Genomic DNA, 21256 nt, shown 5'->3' on the forward strand with positions numbered 1-21256 from the left:
GGACCAGCTACCCACTCCAGTAATCTGGCCTAGTGAATTCCATGGACTGTATAGTCAGTGGGGTCGCAAAGAGTCGGACACGACTTAGCAACTTTAAAAAGGAGGCAAAAAGTCTGTAATCTGAAAACTAAAAGACAGTGATGAAAGAAACTGAAGATGATGTAAATAGATGGAAAGATATGCCTTGTTCTCAGACCGGAAGAATCAATTCTGTTAAAAGGGCCATACTACCCAGGACCATCTGCCAATTCAATGTACTCCAATTCAATGCACATTGATGAGCTGTGGCAGTGCTGACAGGCTGGGCTAGGAAGGTAAAGCACTTCTCCTTCTTCTGTTACTACTGGGAACATGAGCCAGTCTGTGGCAGGCGGGCACCTGACTCACAGAATAAATCTGTTCTCCGCTCTGGGTGCTTTGTCATCTGGGGGCTCTGTCTCCTAAATTTCAGAGGCTGAAGTGAATGCAAAATTTTTGACTCATCACAGTAGGTTTTTAATAAAATACACAGGCTTTAGCAGTGCCATGGATGTGTGACCCCAATACCCAGTGGCTTTATTCTTCTAGTCCTTACACAAAAAATATGAGAAAGAGGTTTATCCAAAAAGTCTGTCCTTGTAACTTCACTACTGTCTGACACAGAACAGGAGAATCATCACCTGAAGAGGGCACTAAAGTCACACTGTCTGTGCTTTTGACACTGGCACTTCTCAGAAACTTTCAGACTTTAATTTGGAGAACTCTTCTTGCCAGTATCTTACACCTTATGAAGCACCGAAAAATGATCCCTCCTGAGGACTGACACGTGACCCCTCCGTGTTAGGAACAAGCCAGTCCCACTTCCTAACCCTGACAGTGCTCCTTAGCTGGAGTGTGTTCAGACACTCCCAGTCCCCGGAATTTCTAGAGAACAGACATATCTGGAAAGTCCACCTGAAGCACAGCATCTGAACAATGTCCATAGCAACGTTCTATGGGACTGGGGGTGGGGGGGCCGGCGGAGAGGGGAAGGGAAATAACTTTACTCCGGTTAAAAAACGGGGGAAATAAACACCGGGGAAACCCAAGGCTCCAACATTTTCAAGAAAACGCTTTTTTATGTGACTGCTTCCTTTGTACAGTCCTGCTCGGAAAACCACACAAAATCACTCAGAATCAGAAAACTCAAGATTCCTGACAATGAGAAATTATGAACAACTTTGTATTTACTTTGGAAAAATTAATAGTTAGGAAAAGACAGTAGGTGGAGACATTTAAGAAATGAGTGTAAACTACTGACACAAAAGCTAAACTTTAAATCATTTTATTGTATTTTGATTGCCTTTAAATGTCATAACAAATTCCTACTTTGTTGGTCTATGATCTTTCCTTTCTCATTTTTGGAAAAGGGAAGAAAATTCTTATCGAAAAGTTATCAACTACTAGTTACTTCATCTAAAAAATATGGGTGTAGCATCTCAAACTCAATCCCAACTTGACATCTGAATCTACTAATCATGTCACCAAATTATTTTCAGGAGAATACTGTTTTCTGTGCAAGTATTTATTTTGCATTCCCTGACTAGAGAGGGCTTTAGTAGCGTTTTTCTGACTTCCAAAATAAATGTCTTTTCTGAGGGTGTGCATGAACCACACATTAGAAGTTACTTTTGGCATACTGTGGAGGGTTGTGGGGCTTGTGGACTGCCTGGTGTTGGGAAGCAGCAAAATGAAAAAGGATGTGGACGGAGGCCCGGTCTGAAAACGGACTGTGATGTGAAAAATAGAATTAACTCGAAATGCCTGACCCGAATTGTAGCAAATGTTTACCAGCAAAGCCAACTGACAGTCTTCTCCTGAGTGTTATAAAGTGAAGAGCTAGCAAGTTAATACCTTGTCAGAGCTACTAGTCTAAATATTATCTTTCTCCTAAAGGGGAATTACCCCACTGCTTTGGATCCAAAGGCACTTCTTTTTGGAACACTAAACAGACGAAAGAAAAAAAAAAAGTCTGGAAGTAAAGACAGGACCGAAGCAAGACACCATGACAAAACGGCACTGCTCTGTGGCCCTGGAGGCAGGGTCCGGGGCGCGGGGCTCACGGGAGCTGAGCCCAGAGTTCTCGGGCGCTCTTGAGGTTCGTGGGCGCGCGGGGTTCGAGGCTCTCCTTGGCCCCAGGCGCGCTCCCCAGACCTGGCCGAGCCTCAAGGGGGCATCCCCGCGATAGAGAAGCACCGCGGCCCGAACTCCCTGAAGATGCGGGGAGCGCCACGGTGCCCTAGTTCGCGAGCCGGGCCAGTGCCCCGTTCTGGTTCCGCCCCGGCTCCGCGGGCGCGGAGGCGCCGACCCACCAGCAGGAAGAAGGAGGCGCGGCCAAGGGAGGGTCGTTCCCGGCAGCGCCGCGCGGGCCGGGCCGGCGGGCAGGAAGCGCGGGGGAGGCGCGCGGGCGGGGGTCCCGCGGTTCGCGGCCGGGGCGGGGCGTGCGCGTCAGCCGGGCTAGAAAAGGCAGCGCCCGACCCGCCCGGGGACCGCGCTCGCCGCCGGCCCGACGCCGCCATGAGCGCCGCGCTCTTCAGCCTGGACGGCCCGGCGCGCGGCGCGCCCTGGACGGCGGAACCCGCTGCCTTCTACGAGCCCGGCCGAGTGGGGAAGCCAGGTCGCGGAGCCGAGCCGGCCGCGCCCGCCATGTACGACGACGAGAGCGCCATCGACTTCAGCGCCTACATCGACTCCATGGCCGCCGTGCCCACCCTGGAGCTGTGCCACGACGAGCTCTTCGCCGACCTCTTCAACAGCAACCACAAAGCGGGCGCCCTGGAGCTACTGCCCGGTGGCCCCGCGCGCCTCGGGGGCCCCGGTCCGGCGCCGCGACCCCTCAAGCGCGAGCCCGACTGGGGCGACGGCGACACGCCCGGCTCCCTGCTGCCGGCGCAGGTGGCCGCGTGCGCGCAGACGGTGGTGAGCCTCGCGGCCGCTGCGCAACCCACACCGCCCGCGTCGCCAGAGCCGCCGCGCCGGAGCCCCGCGCCCCCAGCGCCCGGGCCCGCGCGCGACAAGACAGCGGGCAAGCGGGGCCCGGACCGCGGAAGCCCCGAGTACCGGCAGCGACGCGAGCGCAACAACATCGCTGTGCGCAAGAGCCGCGACAAGGCCAAGCGGCGCAACCAGGAGATGCAGCAGAAGCTGGTGGAGCTTTCGGCCGAGAACGAGAAGCTGCAGCAGCGCGTGGAGCAGCTCACGCGGGACCTGGCCGGACTGCGGCGCTTCTTCAAGCAGCTGCCCGGCGCGCCCTTCCTGCCCGGCGCGGGGGCGGCGGACGCGCGGTGACGCGGGGGGCGCGCGGGCTACGGCCGCACTGCCTGGAGCCGCCGGGCCGGACTCCCGCGCTTGGCCGGGACTCGGACAGCTGCCGCGTGGACCCTAAGTTACTGTGACGGCAGCTTCTCTACATCCTACGCCTAGGATGCAGCTAAGGTACATTCGTAAAAGAGACTTTTCCGACAAGCCTTTGTACTGTAGATACGAGGGAAAGACTGAGCATGCTCACTTTTTTATACTGATTTTTACAGTATTTGTAAGAATAAAGACGCGTTAGACCCACTTTGATTCTTGCGCTCGCGGCCCTCCGAACCCGCAGGGGAGGGCGCGTCTGGCTGACTTGCACCCCGGGGCCGGTCATCCCGGGTTGCTTTGCTTCTCAAACAGGCCGAACTCCACCTGCGGACGTGCTGGTTAACTTGCCGAGACCCGCTCGGGTGGAAGGTGCCCGCGCCCCGGGAACGTGTTGGAAACCCACTGGAGTGCGTCCCACCTCGAGTGGGGGTCTAGGGGCAAGGAGAAGAGGGCTCGGTTACCCGAAAACCAGCCCGATTCATCTTGGCTTTCATGGGATTTGCTTTCACTTTCCTCACTTCTTTAGTCAGCTTCAAGTAGATTTTCCAAGTGCGTAAAGTACAAGTCATGTAGGAGATGGGAAGGACAGTCACAAAGCTACTTAAAACCGGCTACCTTGCCAGTACTTGTAATGTTTGAAAGATTAACCTGGACGAATAAATAAAGTCGTTGCCTTTCCCCCATGAGAGTGGGTACTGGGCAGCCTTTCTTTGTCTTGGCTGCTACGTCTATATTATGTAATTTATTAACCGTGGCCTGTCAGGATTATATTGTCATAAGGGAGGAAACAAAATCTTTAGTGTCCAGAGATAATTAATCCGGGGTTTTACTTTTAACTCAGATACTCTGCCAACAAGGTGAACGATGACCCAGCTCTTCTGTGGCGGGGTGGCCTTGTCTGTGCACCCAGTGCTAACCAGACCTGTTGTTCTCTCACTTTATCTGTACTTTACCCATAACAGTTTGACCTCTGACACAGTGCCCCCAGAACATTTTCCAAAAAATAACCAACTGCAAAGCACTTAGGTTGGACACCGACTGTGCAGAGCAGTAATAGACAAGAGAGACAAAGGTTTGCCCTTTGCCGGGTATTCTTTGGGGAAATGTTAAAAGAAATGGGGGAAGAAAAAAAACCTGTTGAATCATGGTAAAATTTGAACAGAACACTTTAAAATTAGAGTAGGACAAAATAATTTTTTCTACTGTATTATCTAAAATAAATACAATACAAAGGCCTGAAGCTTATTTAAGCTTTAACATGCAGAAAGGTAATAAAAATATATAATCATAGAAAAAAGTATTTTGATTTATAGTTTACAAAACCATTTTACTAACGTGAAGTTCCACTTCAAGATCATAAAGTACATTCACTCTGCCCAGGGTTAAGAAATGACCCAAACCACCACCACCTCTCAGCCACTTGGTTAAGTTCACAGATCCTATGGCCGTTGCCAGAGTTCTCAAGAGGCTCTCCCCTCGCTCAGGAGCTCAACCTCCTCCAATCCCACGCTGCAGGTCGGGTGGGTGGTGATGCACCGGACAAAGCAGGTTAACGGCCCCACCTCCTTTCCGAGGACACTCCTCACTTCGTAACTCTGCAGGGAGGAGAGGCAGGCTGGTTAGAGCAAACAGCCCTGGACACCCTGTTCCCCAGCGACTCAGCACACCACAGCCAGAGCAGGAGGCCCTTCCCTGGCCCGTGACCTTCTCCTGAGATGAGAATAGGCTGCAATACAAGCCAAGGAAGGAACTGCTTTTTTCTGGTAGCTGAGTTTGTTTTTCCACAAGAACATCAAGAATGTCTCTTATCGATGTCTGTCAGTGGATACAAGGTGCACACCTCTCAGCTGGCCGTTCTGGGGGGGAAGCTGCTCCCGGGCCCCAGCGGGAGCTCCATCATGCTGCCGCTGACTCCCACTTCTGCAGCCGACCAGCACTTCTGGTCAAGAACTAGCTCTGCCTGCCTGAACAAGGTCTCATCTCTCCCAGAGCTGCCCTGAGCCGAGCGCCTCTCCCCATACTGTAGAAAGGCCTTCCTTCTCACTGTCTAATGATAGTCTCAGGGAACAGGTTAGCCTCGGGCAAGCATCATCTCCACGTGGGAATGCAGAGCTCCAGGCAGTGGGGCCCGGTGACCAGGTGGGGCAGTATGTTGTGCCCTCCTGGTCTCCAGATATCAGACCTCGGGACACTTTCTTTGGGGGAACAGGGCTGAACATAAAGAGAGGCTTACTGGTCTTAAGGAAGACTGAAGCCCCAGAAGGTCACGTGTTCTTTGGGACGTTCCTCTGCAGGACCTGAGGAACAGTGCTGGGGCTCCTCCCAGCCCTGCTCTGTGCCAGACACTTGATGGATGTCTGTGATAACTGAGTTCAGTGCTAACTTGCCCCTTCCATCATTAACGTGTCCTGGCAGGGAGACCCAGGCTGGGCGGTCAGACAGCATGGCCAGGGTTGGCACGTCTGTGTTCCTGATGGGCACCTGGGGTCTGGCTTCTTGTGAGCATGGTGTGGTGGGAGGGGCATAGAGTGTGCCCCATCCCTGGTCAGGACAGGGGCCCATCTTCTGCCCTGCTCAGGACCAGATGCATGCCGTGAGGGGGTCCAGACCATGTGGATGTCTGGCTCGGGGCCCAGCGAGGCCCCAGCCAACAGGAGCATGAGGGCCGGCCAGGGACTGGGGGACATCTGTGACCCCAGTCTGGCCTTGTGACTGCTGCCCAGCAGAGCCGTGTCTAGACAGTGGGTCTGTGTGCACAGCGTGGACACACAAGCCCTGAGACCGCTCCTTCCGCAGCAGTAAACGTCCAGATCGGTCTGGGATGTGGACGCTGTGAAGCCAGCTCACTGCAGTCCGTCTCGCACCTACAAGACAGGCATAGTGCCAAATGCCCTGTTTCCCCACCGTGGTTCACAGGGAGCTCTGACCTCCCTGGTAGCATGTTCAGGTAAAGCGGGGGAGAGAGCTGAGGTCAAGCAGGTGAAGGGAGGAAATGAGAGGATGAGACTGGACAGTGTGGAGGCCTCCCGCTGGGCTCCTGTGGCCAAGACATCAAGGTCCCAGACCCTTGTTCACTCCCAGGGCTTCTGTGCTCAGGGGCCTTGCACAGGCGCAGTGGCAGGAAGGCAGCAGAGATGCTGGGGAGGGGGGGTGGGCGGTTCCCATTCAGGGCTGGGAGGGCCATGGTGATGCTGTATGCCGCTGTGTTGTCTACGAGGGCTGCCCCTGTGTGTGTCCACGGGGGGCCCAGGTCACCTGGATACAAGCGCGAACTCTGACTTGAAAAAAAAAAAAAGTCTGAAAAATACCCTCTTTTTAAAATGCCAGGTTTGGCAACTAAGTTTTCAATAATAACTATCATTTATAAATGGACATTAAATTATACCTATATTTGGGGGAAATTAACATGAAGAAGTTAAAAACAATCACACTAGCAAACTCACACATGCTGGTCATATGAATGCATGTATTTGTGCATGTGACTATAAAACGTGCCTCTGTTCTTAAAAGGTACAGTGTATTTTCTTTGACTCTTGCTTCTGTGATGTCACTCAGGCGGAGTGGTGGGTGTGACCACTGCCTTCACATCTGAAGCTGGACCTTGTTAAGTGGAGGCCTGAGACCCTACACTCCTGGGTCCTGACCAGAAGTGGCACAGTTTGTTCTGGGAATGGAGCTGTGGTTCTCACGGAGAGTCATCTGATTCTTTGCAATTTGTGAATGTACATCCGCACCCTAAAAACTGACGGAGTTCAGGTGATCCTCGTGGCTGATGCCCCCAACCAGGTCTCACCCACACCCATGTCCACTTCCTTCCAGGTTGACATAAAGCCTGAGAATCCACTGAGTGCAGAGGTGGGGTTGGGGGTGACGAGCTTGGCACCTGCCCAGTCCTACTGGCCTCGCCTCTGCCAGCAGAGCAGTACAGAGGGGACACTGAGGTGCTCACCACTGGGCGTCTCACTCAGCGCAGCGCTACACACGCCCCCCACACACAGATCACATACACACAAGCATACACGAGCCTCCTGAGCTCAATAGGATGCAAGCAGTCGAGAAGTCCAATGTGTGGGAGGTACAGCCTGCCTCCATTAAAAGGGAGTAGGTGAATGAGGGAGTTCCTGCCAGGCCCCTGAAGAGAGCAGGGGGCTGAGGGCCACTGTCCAGGGAGCCTGGGGCCAAGGAAAGGCACCCAGGTTACTGCAGGGCCCGTGGGTACCATCTCCAAGCACTTGGCCCTGGGCTTCGTTCTGTTGTGTTCTCCGTGAGCAGGACTCTCCCAGCATCCTCCACAGTAACAAGTTCCAGATGGCCCTGACACAGACAGAGCTCTCTCCTCCCTGAGGGTGCGAGGTGAGGTGGGCCTGCCACATTAGTGTCTCTTTAAAGCCCCCTACCTTGGAACTCTCCAATCCATGAGCCTTACCCAAGGACCAACAGTCACAGAACCACGGGCTCACCACCCATGAAACAGGACTTCCATCAGAAGAGAACACACGCAGGGTCCCTGTTGTCCCCACCCGGGCTGGCTACCCTCTCGGTGTCGCTTGTGAAGACTGTGATGACCTTCCCTCTGTGGGTCTCTCTGCAGGGACAGGAGCCCTGTCCCTGTGGCCTCTCCAGTCAGCGTGGCCTCTGCCCATCTTGAGGACAGCAGGGAGCATGGAGCCTGGCTGCTCTAACTGCTGACTTCCATCAGACTTGCACACGATCAGGGACACTTGTCCACAAGCCCTCCTCTAGACACTGGTCCCCACCGCACAGCAGCCCCTTGGATGAAGGTCTGTGTGCGGGAGGGGGAGGGGGGTCACCAAGTTGCTCTAAAGAGGTGCATGAGGCCAGGGATTCGAGCTGGAACTGCAACCAGACCAGGGCTCCTTACAGATTCTGTGCACAGACATTCCGATTTACTTAAAACTCTGACATCCAGTGTAAATTGAAGAGTGTAAGGGCCGCTTCTCCCCCTACCCCGAAGCCCAGGAGGGGCTGGCAAGCAGCCAGGAGGGCAGCATGGAGCCTCCAAATTCAGGCTGGATGCAGGGTGGGCCTGTGGCTGTGGGAACCCTTAGCTCTGTCGAAGTGAGCATCCTCTTTGCCAGCAACCGCAAGAGCTGTGCACGTCTGCCACCTGGGTTTTGAACCCTGAGGGCAGACACACAGGCCCCTCGCAGGTTTTCACATGGCTCTGACATGGACAGAGCTCTCTGCTCCATAAGGGTGTGAGGCAAGGCAGGTGTGTGAAGTTCGGTGGGTAAGGGAATGCAAGTGTGTAAGGTAAAGTGGGTGTGTAAGGTAACACCGGTGTGTAAGGTGAGGTGGATGTGTGAGACAGGCGTGCAAGGTAAGGTAGGCATGTAGGTGAGGTGGGTGTGTAACCATGAGATAGGTGTGTGAGGTAAGGTGGGTGTGTAAGGGAACACAGGTGTGCAAGGTAAGGTGGGTGTGTAAGGTGAGGTGGATGTGTAAGGGAATACAGGTGTGTAAGGTGAGGTGGATGTGTAAGGGAATGCCAGTGTGTAAGTTGAGGTGGGTGTGTAAGATAAGGTGGGTGTATAAGGTCAGATGGATGTGTAAGGTGAGATGGGTGTGCAAGATAAGGTAGGCATGTAGGTGAGGTGGGTGTGTAAGGTGAGGTAGGTGTGTGAGGTAAGGTGGATGTGTAAGGGAACATAGGTGTGCAAGGTAAGGTGGGTGTGTAAGGTGAGGTGGGTGTGTAAGGGAATGCAGGTGTGTAAGTTGAGGTGGGTGTGTAAGGTAACAGGTGTGTGAGGTAAGCTGGGTGTGTAAGGTGATATGGATGTGTAAGGTAATGCCAGTGTGTAAGGTGAGGTGTGTATGCTCAGGTGGCAGTCTCTTTCAGGAGCATGCCTCAGACCTCTTCACAAAGCTACCACCATTAAGTCAGGGCAACTCTGAGAAGTTTCCATGCACTCAGACTCTAGAATACCCAGCAATTTAAAAACTGTGTCTCAGACAGCTGTGCTATTAGGTCTAATCTGAAACCCTGAGATGGTCCTACCACAATGGAAGCCAGGGGACAGAGCCCCATATCTCCTGCAGGGCTGATGAGAAGTAACCTTGGCACCGAAAGGGAGAGGCGTGAGTCAGAGGAGGAAGCAGGGACCAAGCTGAGCCTCCCGAGTCTGACCTCTGGTGGTGCCCGGCACACGAGGGACAGGGAGAGGAGGGGAGCGCGCCCAGGGGCTGGGCCCCCACTTACCCCATCCTCACAGGCAGCGAACCTCAGGAGCGAGGAGATGCTGTCTTGGAGAAGCTGCAAGAACCATCAAGCGGTCCGGGTCAGCACCCCACCCCACTCGCAGGAAACACCCCTCCCGGGGACTGACGTGTGGCTCAAGGCCACCAGCTCCACTGCAGACTTGAGCCTTCCCTCCCCGGGAAGAGACCAGGAGAGGCAGCCCCCACCTGGCCGCAGGTGAAGGGGCCCTGGAGGTGGACACAGATACACCAGCCCCTGCCGGCTCCTACCTTGACCCTGACTGTGCACTGAGGCTGCGAGGGGGTGTCCAGGAAGACCTGCAGGTGTCTCCTGAGGACAGGCGAGGTGACCACGCGGGAGCAGTCCCCACAGGAGAAGGCGCCCCTGCTGTTGGAGACAAGAAGACAGAGTGTGAGAGCCTGGTGGGGCCAGACATTCCCTGCACCCCGGCGTCTGGGCGTCACATTCAGAAACCCAGGTCTTGACACAGGCCCGAAGCAGCCTGGGCACAGAGATCAGGCCACTTGCAGAGTGGCCGGAGGAAGGAGAGACCTGGCAGAGAGCTCACCCGGCTGAGCACCCGGCCAACAAAGGGCGGGGCCGGGCAGACCTGCTCTGGTCACCTGCGTCCCTGCTCCTTCCTGCCTCCCAGAAACCTAGATCCATGCTCCCGTCGTCTCCAAGCCCTGCCCTGCGCTGTCTGGTCTGGGCCTGAGGCCACCACCCAGGAGGTGTCCAGCAGCAGGAAAGTGAGGGCGCCCTGGGTGCCTCTAACAGCCAGTGGGGCCAGAGGACTGGCTCGGAGGATGGGTCCAGGGTGCGTGGGGGGCGGGGGGCAGTAACGCTGGGCAGGAAGGGACGTCAGCTTGCAAAGGGTCAGCCGTGCGGTCACCACGTGCCACATGTTTGTGTTTGCCCTGACTTCTTTCTCTCCCAGCGGACCACAGAGGAGCTGAGGAAGCCCCGCTCTTTTCTCTTCTAGGACTGGAGGTGCCTCAGGGAGCAGCAGGAGCCCAGGGGTGACTTGGGGAGAAAACGTGCCCAGCCTCCTCTGGCAGCTCAGCTGTCCCAAGTGCCCCCTGGCCCCAGGTCGCGGGGTCCCCAGCAGCTGCCCCCTACCTGTCTGCCGGGCTCCGTCCCAGTCTCTCGCTGCCACACAGATCACACACAGGCCACGAGCAGGCGGTGCTCTCGTCCACAGCGACCACGGTGCCTGGGATCAGGGAAGCGGAGCTGGGCTCAGAGGCGGCTCTGGCCCCCAGCCTCAGTGTGCCCCTCAGGTCACAGATGGGGACGTGAGGTGCCCAGGTTTGTTTCCTCAATTTGTGACTTTATATAAATGCTCTTAAACTTATTATAATTCCCATGTATTGCGCTAAATTATAGCAAAGGACAAGTTTTAAAGCTTAGGCCTATTACCACCTCCCCGAGTATTTTCACTTTTGCCTTCTCCCAGCATGCGTGTTATGAGTACGTGACAAGCACGCCATGCCTGCGCCGTCACGTCCTGCCCTGAGGCTCTGCATGGCTGAAGATTTACGTCACGGTTCCCCTGACCACTCTCCAGACTGGACACTAGGCGTTCAAACTGCTCTAGGACAAGGCAGCAGGCATCTGTCTACTTGGCCCCTTCCGTGAAGGGCCCTTCCTCCGGAATGGGCTCACAGAGTGGAGTCACTGTGTCCAAAAGTGTGAGCCCAGAGATGGTAAAACTCCTCAGAGGTGCATCCCACAGGACCTCTGGCTCACACTGTTCACACTTAGCCACTGCCTGGACGTTTACAGGAAGTATCTGCCTCCTGGACAGTGGAATGGAATCCTACTGCTTGGTTTCCATTTTCTTGATAAGGAAAGATTCTTACTGGTTTGTTAGTAACTCCTCTTATGTGGTTTCCCTATTTCTCTTTACTCCAACATTTGTGATTTATTTATTCAACAAACAAATATGTATACAATGTTTTTTAGTGTGGGATATACATGTAGCACTATGTAAGAACTTAGCTAAGTGTAAAAACTAAGAATAAAAGCCACAATCTACACTTTAATGGACTCCACAGTCTGACTGGGAGAGCACATAAACAAATGAGTAAAAATATCATGAAACATGGGAGAAAATATCTGCAAATATCTATCCAAAATATACAAATAACTGTTAAAATTCAATAATAAGAACCAGAATAACCTGATTTAAAAAATGGGCCAAAAACTTTAACAGACACCTCTCCAGAGAAGATACACAGATGGCAAAGAAGCACATGAAAAGATGTCCAGTGTCATGTCATGAGGGAAATGCAAATGAACAGCGCAATGAGACACCCCTGCACACCTATGAACACAGCAGTGAGACACCCCTGCACACCTATGCACACAGCAATGAGACACCGCGGCACACCTATGAACACAGCAATGAGACACCCCTGCACACCTATGAACACAGTAATGAGACACCCCTGCACACCTATGCACACAGCAATGAGACACTGCGGCACACCTATGAACACAGCAGTGAGACACCCCTGCACACCTATGAACACAGCAGTGAGACACCCCTGCACACCTATGAACACAGCAGTGAGACACCCGTGCACACCTATGCACACAGCACTGAGACACCGCGGCACACCCATGAACACAGCAATGAGACACCCCTGCACACCTATGCACACAGCAATGAGACGCCCCTGCACACCTATGCACACAGCAGTGAGACACCCCTGCACACCTATGCACACAGCAGTGAGACACCCCTGCACACCTATGCACACAGCAATGAGACACCCCTGCACACCTATGAACACAGCAGTGAGACACCGCGGCACACCTACAGGGATGGCCAAGTCCTGAGCACTGACGGCACCAAATGGTTCTGAGGATGTGGAGCAACAGGAGCTTGCAGTCACTGCTGGGGGTAATAAAAAATGGTACGGCCACTGCGGACAGTTTGGCAATTTCTTACGAAATTAAACACTGTCCTATGGTACAATGAACCAATCACACTCCTTGGTATTTTCACAAAGGAGTTGAAAACATAGGTCCACATAAACACCGGTATGTGGCTATTTACTATTAAATTGCCAAAACATGGGAGCAACCAAGATGTCCTTCAGTAGGTGAATGGATACATAAACTCTGGCTTATCTAGAAAATGGAACATCATTCAGTAATTTTTAATAAAAGAGCTCTCCGGTCATGAAAAGACATGAGGGAACCTTAAATGCATATTACTAACTGAAAGAAGCCAATCTCAAAAGGCTACAGACTATATGGTTCCAACTATAGGACACTGTGGCAAAAGCAAAACTATACAGATTGTGAAAAGATCACTGGTTGCCAGGTATTAAGGGGGAGAGAGGGCTGAAGAGGTGGAGCACAGAGGTTTTAGGTCAGGAAAACCACTCGGTACAACACTGTAATGATGGCTGCGTGTCATAAGTTTGTCTAAATCCACACAATATAGTCACTAAGAGTGACCCTGGCTGTAGCTCTGATTCTGGGTGATGACAACGTGTCAGTACAGGTTCATCAGTTACAACAAACATACCATCTGGTGGGGATGCTGACGGTGGGGGAGGTTGTGCATGTGTGGGGGTAGAGAGAATGTGCAAAATCTCTGAACCTTCTGCTCAATTTTGCTAAAACTGCTCTAAAAAATGGTGTCTTGAAAAAAAAAAGATCTGAGAAATGGAAAAGACTCCCGAGAGGGGCTTAAGAGAGGCCCTCAAGGCTGGCCTAAGTGTTGGGGAGGCTTCCTGAAAGAATGGCCCTGAGGTGGGGCTGCTGGTAGGGAGGGACACGGGTCCACCCTTTACCCTGAGGTGGGGCTGGAGGCCAGAGAGGCAGAGGAAAAGGCAGGTGAGACAGCAGTGAACTGTGCCTGCCAGCACCTTCCAAGTCTCCCTGGGATTCTAGACTTGATCTTGGAAGGGGTGAGAAGCCAGAAAGGAATTTTAAACAGGGGATTGAGTTGGTCTAATTTTCTTGGAGTGTGAAGCACTGTACATATCATCAAGATACACTGCAAATCTCAGACCATCCTTGTTGAAGAGTGGTGAAATGAGATATCTGAGAAAAAGTAAGATGTGAACTAAGTTTCCAGAAAAATAGGAGAGTCATCCTTCCTACTCTTGGAGCAAAGAATTTAATTTTCCACTAGAACAAACATTAGGAAAAAATTTATCTGTAGAGGATAAAATAATGAGAACTAAGCAGGCTTGGTTTATTAAAACGCATTCCTGCAATGCATCCTTGAATGACTTTTTGAAAATGAAAATAACACATCCTGATTTTAAAAAGACTGCCTAGCTAACTTCATTGTTCTTACAAACCTAATCAAGACTGAGTCAAAGTTAAGCCTGTAAAAGGCTTAAAAGACTGAAAGTTAAGCCAGTAAAAGCTCAAAGCACTGCCGGAAGGCGCGTCTTCACAGAGGGCAGAGTCCAGGCTGAGGGGAGGGCTCCCAGCACAGAGACTCAATCACACAGTTATGGCGAGCCTGCTAAATGAATTAAGAAAAAGAAGACTGCTACAAACCACATTTCCTTTTATCCTAGGGTACCCGTGAGTGCTAACAACATTTACAATTACATGGGATTACGCAATTTCCTTCCAATTACGGAACAAGACTTGAGCTGAGGAAATACATTTTGTCTGGGGTCTTCATGCCACTGGCAACTCCCTTGCCAGGCGACGGCTGGGTCTGGGTTTGATCCCTAGCTCCCAGTGTGCATAAAAGTTATGTCCACACTATACTATGGCTTATTAAATGTGCAACAAATGCATAATGTCTAAAAAACGAACACCTTAATTAAAGAATACTTAATTGCTAAATTACACTAAACATCATCTGAGCCTTCAGCAAGTTGAAATCTTTTTGTAATAGTAGCATCAAAGATCACTGATCACAGATCACCATGACAAATATAACCATAATGAAAAAAATTGAAATATTGCATGAATTACCAAAACGTGACACCAAAACACTAAGTGAGCTACTGAAAAAACAGCAGGGATAGACTTGCTTGACACACGGCTGCCACAAACCTTCAATTTGTAAAAAGCACAGTATCTACCAAGCACAATAAAATGAAGTAAGCCTATATTAAAGAAATTGAATCAATAATTCATAACTTTCCAAAACAAAGCACCAGGCCCAGCGGAGTTCACTGATCAATCCGAGCAAACATTTAAGAAAGAAATTATACCAGTCCTGTGCAGTCCCCTACAGAAGACAGTAGCAGAGGGAGTACACATCCTCTAACGACAGCATGTACCTAATTCCAAACCCAGATAAAGACACTACTTGAAAGGACAACTACAGACCAGGATCTCTCATGAACAGAACTGCACAAGTCCTTAGCAAGATATTAGCAATCTAATCCAACTATATAAAAAAAAGGATTATACCATGACCAAATGGGATTTATTCCAGGTTTATAAGCTGATTCAATATTTTAAAAAATCTACTACTGTAATTTATCACAGGGCTTCCCTGGAGGCTCAGCACTAGAGAATATACACCAGTGCAAGAGACATAGGTTCAATCCCTGGGTCGGGAAAATCCCCTGGAGAAGGACATGGAAACCCACTCCAGTATTCTTACCAAGAAATTCCATGGACAGAAGAGCCTGGTGGGCTACAGTCCATGGGGTCACAAAGAATCAGACATGACTTACCGACTAAATAATAACAACAACAATCTATCATATCAACAGACTAAAGAAGAAAAATCATATGATCATATCAATAGATGCAGAAAAGCCATTTGACAAAATTCAATACCGATTGATAATAAAAACTCTCATTAATCTAGGAATAGAGGAAGTTTCTTCACCTTGGTAAAGAGCATTTATTAAAAGCCTACAGTTGGAATAAACCAACAAAGAAGTTCTGTGATTTAGGAAAGGCTGACCCTAAAGGATTAATACAGAGGAGGCCTAGATGACAGCTGACAGCAGAGCAACCAGTCAAGGAAGGTTCAGAGGGACAGAAGGCTCCAGGAGAGAAATTACATAGGAAAAGGATGGCTCCAAAGATATGTCATCATTTTTGAGGATTTGGAAAATAATTAAGAGTGTAGAGCAGGCAGTGTTAAGTAAAACAAAATTCAGCACAAAACTCCATGAAAAGATTCATACAAGAAAGGAAATAGAGTATGTACTAGTTTCCTGTTCAGTGAAAAATATTTATATAATCATTATAATAAAAACACCATTTACTGTTTTTCATCTATGAAGATCAACCTGCAGACACAGGGCAAAGTTTTACAGGTACAGAACAGAACATTATCGATCTTAATAATCAGAACCAACTGGAGGGGAAGTAAGAGACCGGTACGTTCTTTCCCTTTAATATGTGGAATAAAGAGAGATTATCTTTAGCTGAAAAAACAACAAACACTCAAGACCCTGACAGCTGACATCACTGACTAATGGTGGGAGAGGTGGTGCTTTCTCCTTGAGATCAGGAACAGGGCAAGGCAGTCTCTCTCATCACTTCTCTTCAGTCTGGTGCTGGGAGTCCAGCTAAGGTGAGATGGCCAGAAAAGGAGATAAAATGGATAGAGACTGGGAATGAAGAAAAACTTGTCCTTGTTCACAAGTGACAGTTTCCTGTATAGACTATCTCAAAGAATCAACAAGAAAAAAACCTAGCACTACGAAACAACTGTGGCTAGGTTGTAGGATACAAGGTTAAAATACAAAAGTCAATTGCTTTCCCATACAATAACAATGAACAAGTGAAATTTGAAATTAAAAACTTACAACACCATTTACATTAGCTAAAATAAATGAAATACTTAGGTATAAGTGTAGCAAAATACATACAGATCTATATGAGAAAAACTACAACACTGCTGAACACATCAAAGATCAAAATTAAGAGAGAGATATTCCATGTTCACGTACAGGAAGACTGAATGCTGTTAAGATGTACATATTTTCTAAGGTGCACTACAGATTGAACATGATTCTAATCAAAAGCACAGCAAGTCACTCCGCGGATACCACAAGCCAAGTTTCAAGTTTACATGGGAGGCAGAAAGGCCTAGAGTAGGCAAGACAATACTGGAGGAGAATGGAGCTGGAGGACAGACATGCAACAGAGACAGCGTCATCAAGACGGCATCCTACCCTCAAAAGGAAAAACCAACGCAACAGACCAGAGAGCCCAGAAACACACCCACATGAACACAGTCAACTGAGCTGACATTTCAGTAGAGAAAAGACAGTGTTTCCAACAGTGTTACAACAACTGACAAACACCTGGGGGGAAAAATCAATCTAGAAAAAGACCTTACCTCTTTTACAAAATTTAACTCAAAATGGATTGTATACTTAAGTGTAAAATGCAAAACTATAAAATTCCTAGAAGAAAACAGGAAAAAAATCTGGGTGACTTTAGTCTGGCAATGAGTTTTTAAATACAACATCAAAACCACAATTCATGGGGGAAAAAAAGTCTATGTTGGACTTCATTAAAATTAAAACTGGTCCACAAAAGACACTGTTAAGAGATGAGATGCCATAGATGGGAAAAGATATTTGCAAAATACTTATCTAGGACAGGACTGCTATCCAAAATACATGAAAAACTCAAAAAACTCAATAAGAAACTGAACAACTTGAATAAAAACGGACCAAAGCCCTCAGCAGACACCTCACCACAGAAGATATACAGACGTCAAATAAACATAGGAATGATGCTCCATAGCACATGCTGTCAGGGAAACACAAACTCAATCAGCAACCTGACACCAGCACACGCCGGTGAGAATGACTGACGATCTACAACCTGAGAATACCCAGTGCTGGGAGGACGGAGCAGGGGAATGTCACCCGTCACAGCTCTGCTCCGGGCAGCCTGTGTCAGCCCAGGGTCACTCCACGGGCACCGCTGGTCAGAGACCCTCCACCAGCACTGCCCCTCTTCAGACAGGTCACAGGGGCACCTGATCTCCCTCATCTTGGGCTGTACCTCCCGACACTCCCGTTGGTCACCATGTCTGGACATGGGGTGTTCAGTCTCAGCCTCACGTTCTGCCCTCTTAAGGGTCACTTCCTACAGATGCCTCCCCAGCATGTGTGGAGGGAACACAGCTTCCTCTCAGTTCTGCTGCCGCTGTCTATTTGTGATTGTGGCCCACATGAAAACTATGTCAGACATCAGGAATACACTCAAAGAACAGGAAGTAGATGTCCACCCAAGGACCTTACATGAAAATTCACAGCAGCATGAATTATCGTATCAAAAAAGTGTGCATCAACTAATGAATGGATAAATAAAACAGGGTCTATCCATATGATAGACTATTCAGCCCCAGAAAGGAACAAAGCCTGAGAAACGCCTGGAAAATGTCCTGCTGAGTTCAAGCAGCCAGAAACCAAGAAGCACACAGTGTATGATTCATTCACATGAGCGTCCATGAGACAGAAGGCAGAGGAGCAGGAGCCAGGGATTGGGAGGGGATAGGATGTGAGTGCTGACAGATACGGGGTTTCTCTCTGGAGCTAGTTAGTGGGGATGGTTGCACAACTGTTATGAATACACTACAAACAATGAGTTGCACACTTTAAAAGGGTGAATTTCTGCTCAATGACACTGTGATTGATAACGAGACTGCCACTCTGTTTTCAAAGCCAGTGAGACGACAAAAGCCAAAATGTAAACTAGGAGGTGGTTGTACAACACTGTAAGTGGACTGCCACTGAATTGCTCTTTAAAATGGTTAAATTTTATGTTTTGTAAATCTCACTGCAAATTATTATTTCTTTAAAATATGAGGTTCTTTAGGAAAGGCAAGTCTCTGTCCTCACCACTGTCTGCATGCTCCTGGCCTGCAGCTCTATGCATCTTACTCCCTGGCTGCAGGTAAGAGTGGTACAGCTCCAAACCCTTCTCAGGAAGCCAGCTCTTCAGGTACATTTCCTCATAAAATGTGGGAGGGGTTTGGGGGTGGGAACTGTCACCTGGGGTCACCTCCTCCTCCTTCCACTGGCTCTGAGCCTGGATGACCTTCCCTGGGAGACGCGAGGGGATGGGAGCCTGGAGAGCACAGGCCTCGGACAGGCTGTGCGGCTTTGCAGAATCCGGCCTTCACACCTGTCCACCAGCCCGCTGAGCCTCCAGACTCTCAGCCAACCTCTCCTGTGCTCCTCCCAACCAGCCCCCATTTTACTCCAGAGTCGACCCGTGGTGCTGAAAGCAGGGCTTCATCTTAGACAAAAATCTGACTGTTCCACTCCGTTAGCACAGCTGGGACAGCAGGACAAGGCCAGCTGGCCACCTTGGCCCCTCTCCTCCAGCACATGGAGCTTGTGCAGCTGTCCTGGGTTTCCCACATGCCCTCCCACTTTCCTGAAAGGCCTGTACCAGCTCTGCCTGGGCAGGCATGGCAGTCTGGGCCCCGTCCCTGCTGTCGCTGGCTCCAGCCCCCGAGCCCCCAGCCAGCCACCCACCGGTGGCAGTGGGAGCACGGAACGTAGGCTTCCCCGTCAGCCCACCTACTCCTCAACCAGTCTCTGAGGTCAGTCCTGCCATCCTTGGAGCAGAGCTGAGAGAGTGGGGGCAAGAACAGACCCAGCTGACGGCTGGAGCCTGCCTTCTTCAAGTCCACGCGCTTGAGGAGCTCCGTCTCGGTAGGAACACTAATGGTAAAGGGAACACAATAGACACATGCTCAGCCTCACAAGCACACAGGGGACTTGGGCTCGAGCAACAGTGGGGTCACAGCCTTCACTGTTCATAAACAGCACACGGGGTTTGGGAGTCGAGTGGCCGGGGTGGAGGACACAGGCCCTCGACGTTACGTGTGGGATCTCTGGACTTTCTGGAAATGGACGAGCACGGTGCGGTCACAGATCACTGTTCCCCTGCGTGTCAGGTCTTCTCCTGACTGAACCCTCCCTCAGATCCACCTCCACCCTGAATCCCCCCCAACCCCGACTGCCACCCCCCGACACACACCTCTGCCACCTCCTCCCAGGGTGCTTACTCGCCCTGCCCCGTCAGCAGCCTGGGCAAGTCCTGCTCGCCCCCCGCCCCCCACCTCATCTGATGGGCTCACCCTCCCCTCGCCCTCGGCTCAGGGCTCCTGTCTGTGCCCCACAGGGAGGGCCCGGGACAGGCACTCGGAGCCCTGGAGGCTGCCAGCCTGGCTCTGCTTGTGTCTGAAAGGCCGGCATCTTTTCATTTTGTTCCTCATGTACCCTATGTCAGGTACTCAACAAACACTCAGTGAATAGATAACAAACACAAAGTAAGTATGATATTTAAGAAAATACAAATCTCTCTTCCATCAAGATTGATACACACCTTGGATGCTGCAAATGGAGTTGACCCGAGTGCCAGGGCCCAGCTCATCCAGATGCAGGGGGCCCGTCAGCTCCCAGGCACCCACCATCATACCCCCACAGGGTTTCAGAGGCAGGAGGACAGTTCGGCTAACACAGACAATCTGACCTGCCAACAGAGATGCTTTGGATTACTCCAGCTCTAGGTTTGAAACAAGCAAGTTCTCCTGCCAGGAGAGACGCGTCCTTCACCAGCCTTCTGGCAGTTGGGGGCGGGGGGTGGGGGAGCGCGGTCAGGGGCACTGGCGTGGGGCCCCCGTATGTCGAGGGACACAGCCTGTGCAGAAAGGGAGACAGAGCTCTAAACACACACAAACATGGGTTCACATTCGATGCAGTAAGATCAACTTCGTGTCACGCAGCTTCAACACTGAAAATACACTGTCCAGGTAGGGTCCTCCTGTGGCTCCTGGAAAGAGCGCTGATGGGTGTAAGCACACAGTCAGGTCTCCGTACCTGCAGGCTTCACATCTGCAGACTCCAGCCAGCTCGGATGCAGACAACCATGGATGAAAAATACTTGGGGAAAGTTCCAGAAAGCAAAATGTGGATTTGCTGCACATCAACCAGTATCACACAGCCTGACGTGGCACGAGGTACAAGTTTTACAGGGTTTACAGGGTAAGAGCATGCATGTGGGTCCCACGCGAACACCACTGTTCTCTAGACAGGGACTTGGTGCTGTAGGGGTTGGCTACTGAAGAATGGACATAAATGTTTGAGCTCTGTTTGTTTTACAAAGTGGTGCTCTAGGTAGCAGTTTTGTTACTTCTGTACCCATAAAGCGCGACCCGACAGACCCTCCCCAGTGACCCCAGCATCACCCCTGCATGCCAGCACCACAGGCTGGCGCTCTGTTCTGTCTGGGCGGCTGTCACAGGGGCCTGGTCTGCAGGGGACTCTGGGCCAGGGGACAGACCAGCACTGTCAGTAAGAGGAAGGCATACCTTGGTCTTGGAGAGCGTCCCGGAAGAGGAAGCTCTGGGAGGTGGCCTCGCAGAGAGCATCCCGGACCTCCTGGTCCAGCAGGCATGAGGCGGCCACACGCACAGGAACGGTTCTGGGGAGGCCTGAGTCCTTGTCCAGCGTCTGCAGAGTAATGTCGGTCACCACGAGCCACATCTCCCTTGGCTCCAGAGGCAAACTGTTTGCCTAGAATTCAAAGTCACGGTCAAGGCTATTAACCTGGGAGCTCTTCTTAAATCCAAAATTATTTTTAAAGGCAATAATCTTAGATGATTATTATTAACATTAATATCTGATATCATTTCAATAAGTATTTCCACAGATGCAATGGCCTTTGCATACGTGGTCA

General features: G+C 50.9%; 2 protein-coding genes across 8 annotated transcripts in view; one reads left to right on the top strand and one right to left on the bottom strand.

The window, feature by feature from the left end:
- Positions 1-2419: 2419 nt before the first annotated feature.
- CEBPD (CCAAT enhancer binding protein delta) lies at positions 2420-4092 on the top strand. The gene has a single exon (XM_043879255.1). It carries the CDS (start codon positions 2536-2538, stop codon positions 3304-3306), a length of 771 nt encoding a protein of 256 aa, XP_043735190.1. The 5' UTR covers positions 2420-2535; the 3' UTR covers positions 3307-4092.
- Positions 4093-4562: 470 nt separating this feature from the next.
- Positions 4563-21256, bottom strand: part of SPIDR (scaffold protein involved in DNA repair) — a 270899-nt gene continuing 254205 nt past the window's right edge. For 6 of the 7 annotated variants that reach the window (XM_043879253.1, XM_043879248.1, XM_043879252.1 and 3 more), the window contains 6 exons: positions 20889-21093; positions 19904-20050; positions 10712-10805; positions 9862-9979; positions 9593-9646; positions 4563-4967 (listed from right to left, as the gene is read on the bottom strand). In XM_043879253.1, coding sequence (XP_043735188.1) covers positions 4833-4967; positions 9593-9646; positions 9862-9979; positions 10712-10805; positions 19904-20050; positions 20889-21093 — 753 coding nt within the window. In that variant the 3' untranslated portion in view covers positions 4563-4832. The remainder of the gene's footprint in view (positions 4968-9592; positions 9647-9861; positions 9980-10711; positions 10806-19903; positions 20051-20888; positions 21094-21256) is intronic. The other variant, XM_043879250.1, reaches the window with a different exon arrangement.

This window comes from Cervus elaphus, chromosome 21, assembly GCF_910594005.1.
Source record: "Cervus elaphus chromosome 21, mCerEla1.1, whole genome shotgun sequence".
NCBI lineage: Eukaryota > Metazoa > Chordata > Mammalia > Artiodactyla > Cervidae > Cervus > Cervus elaphus.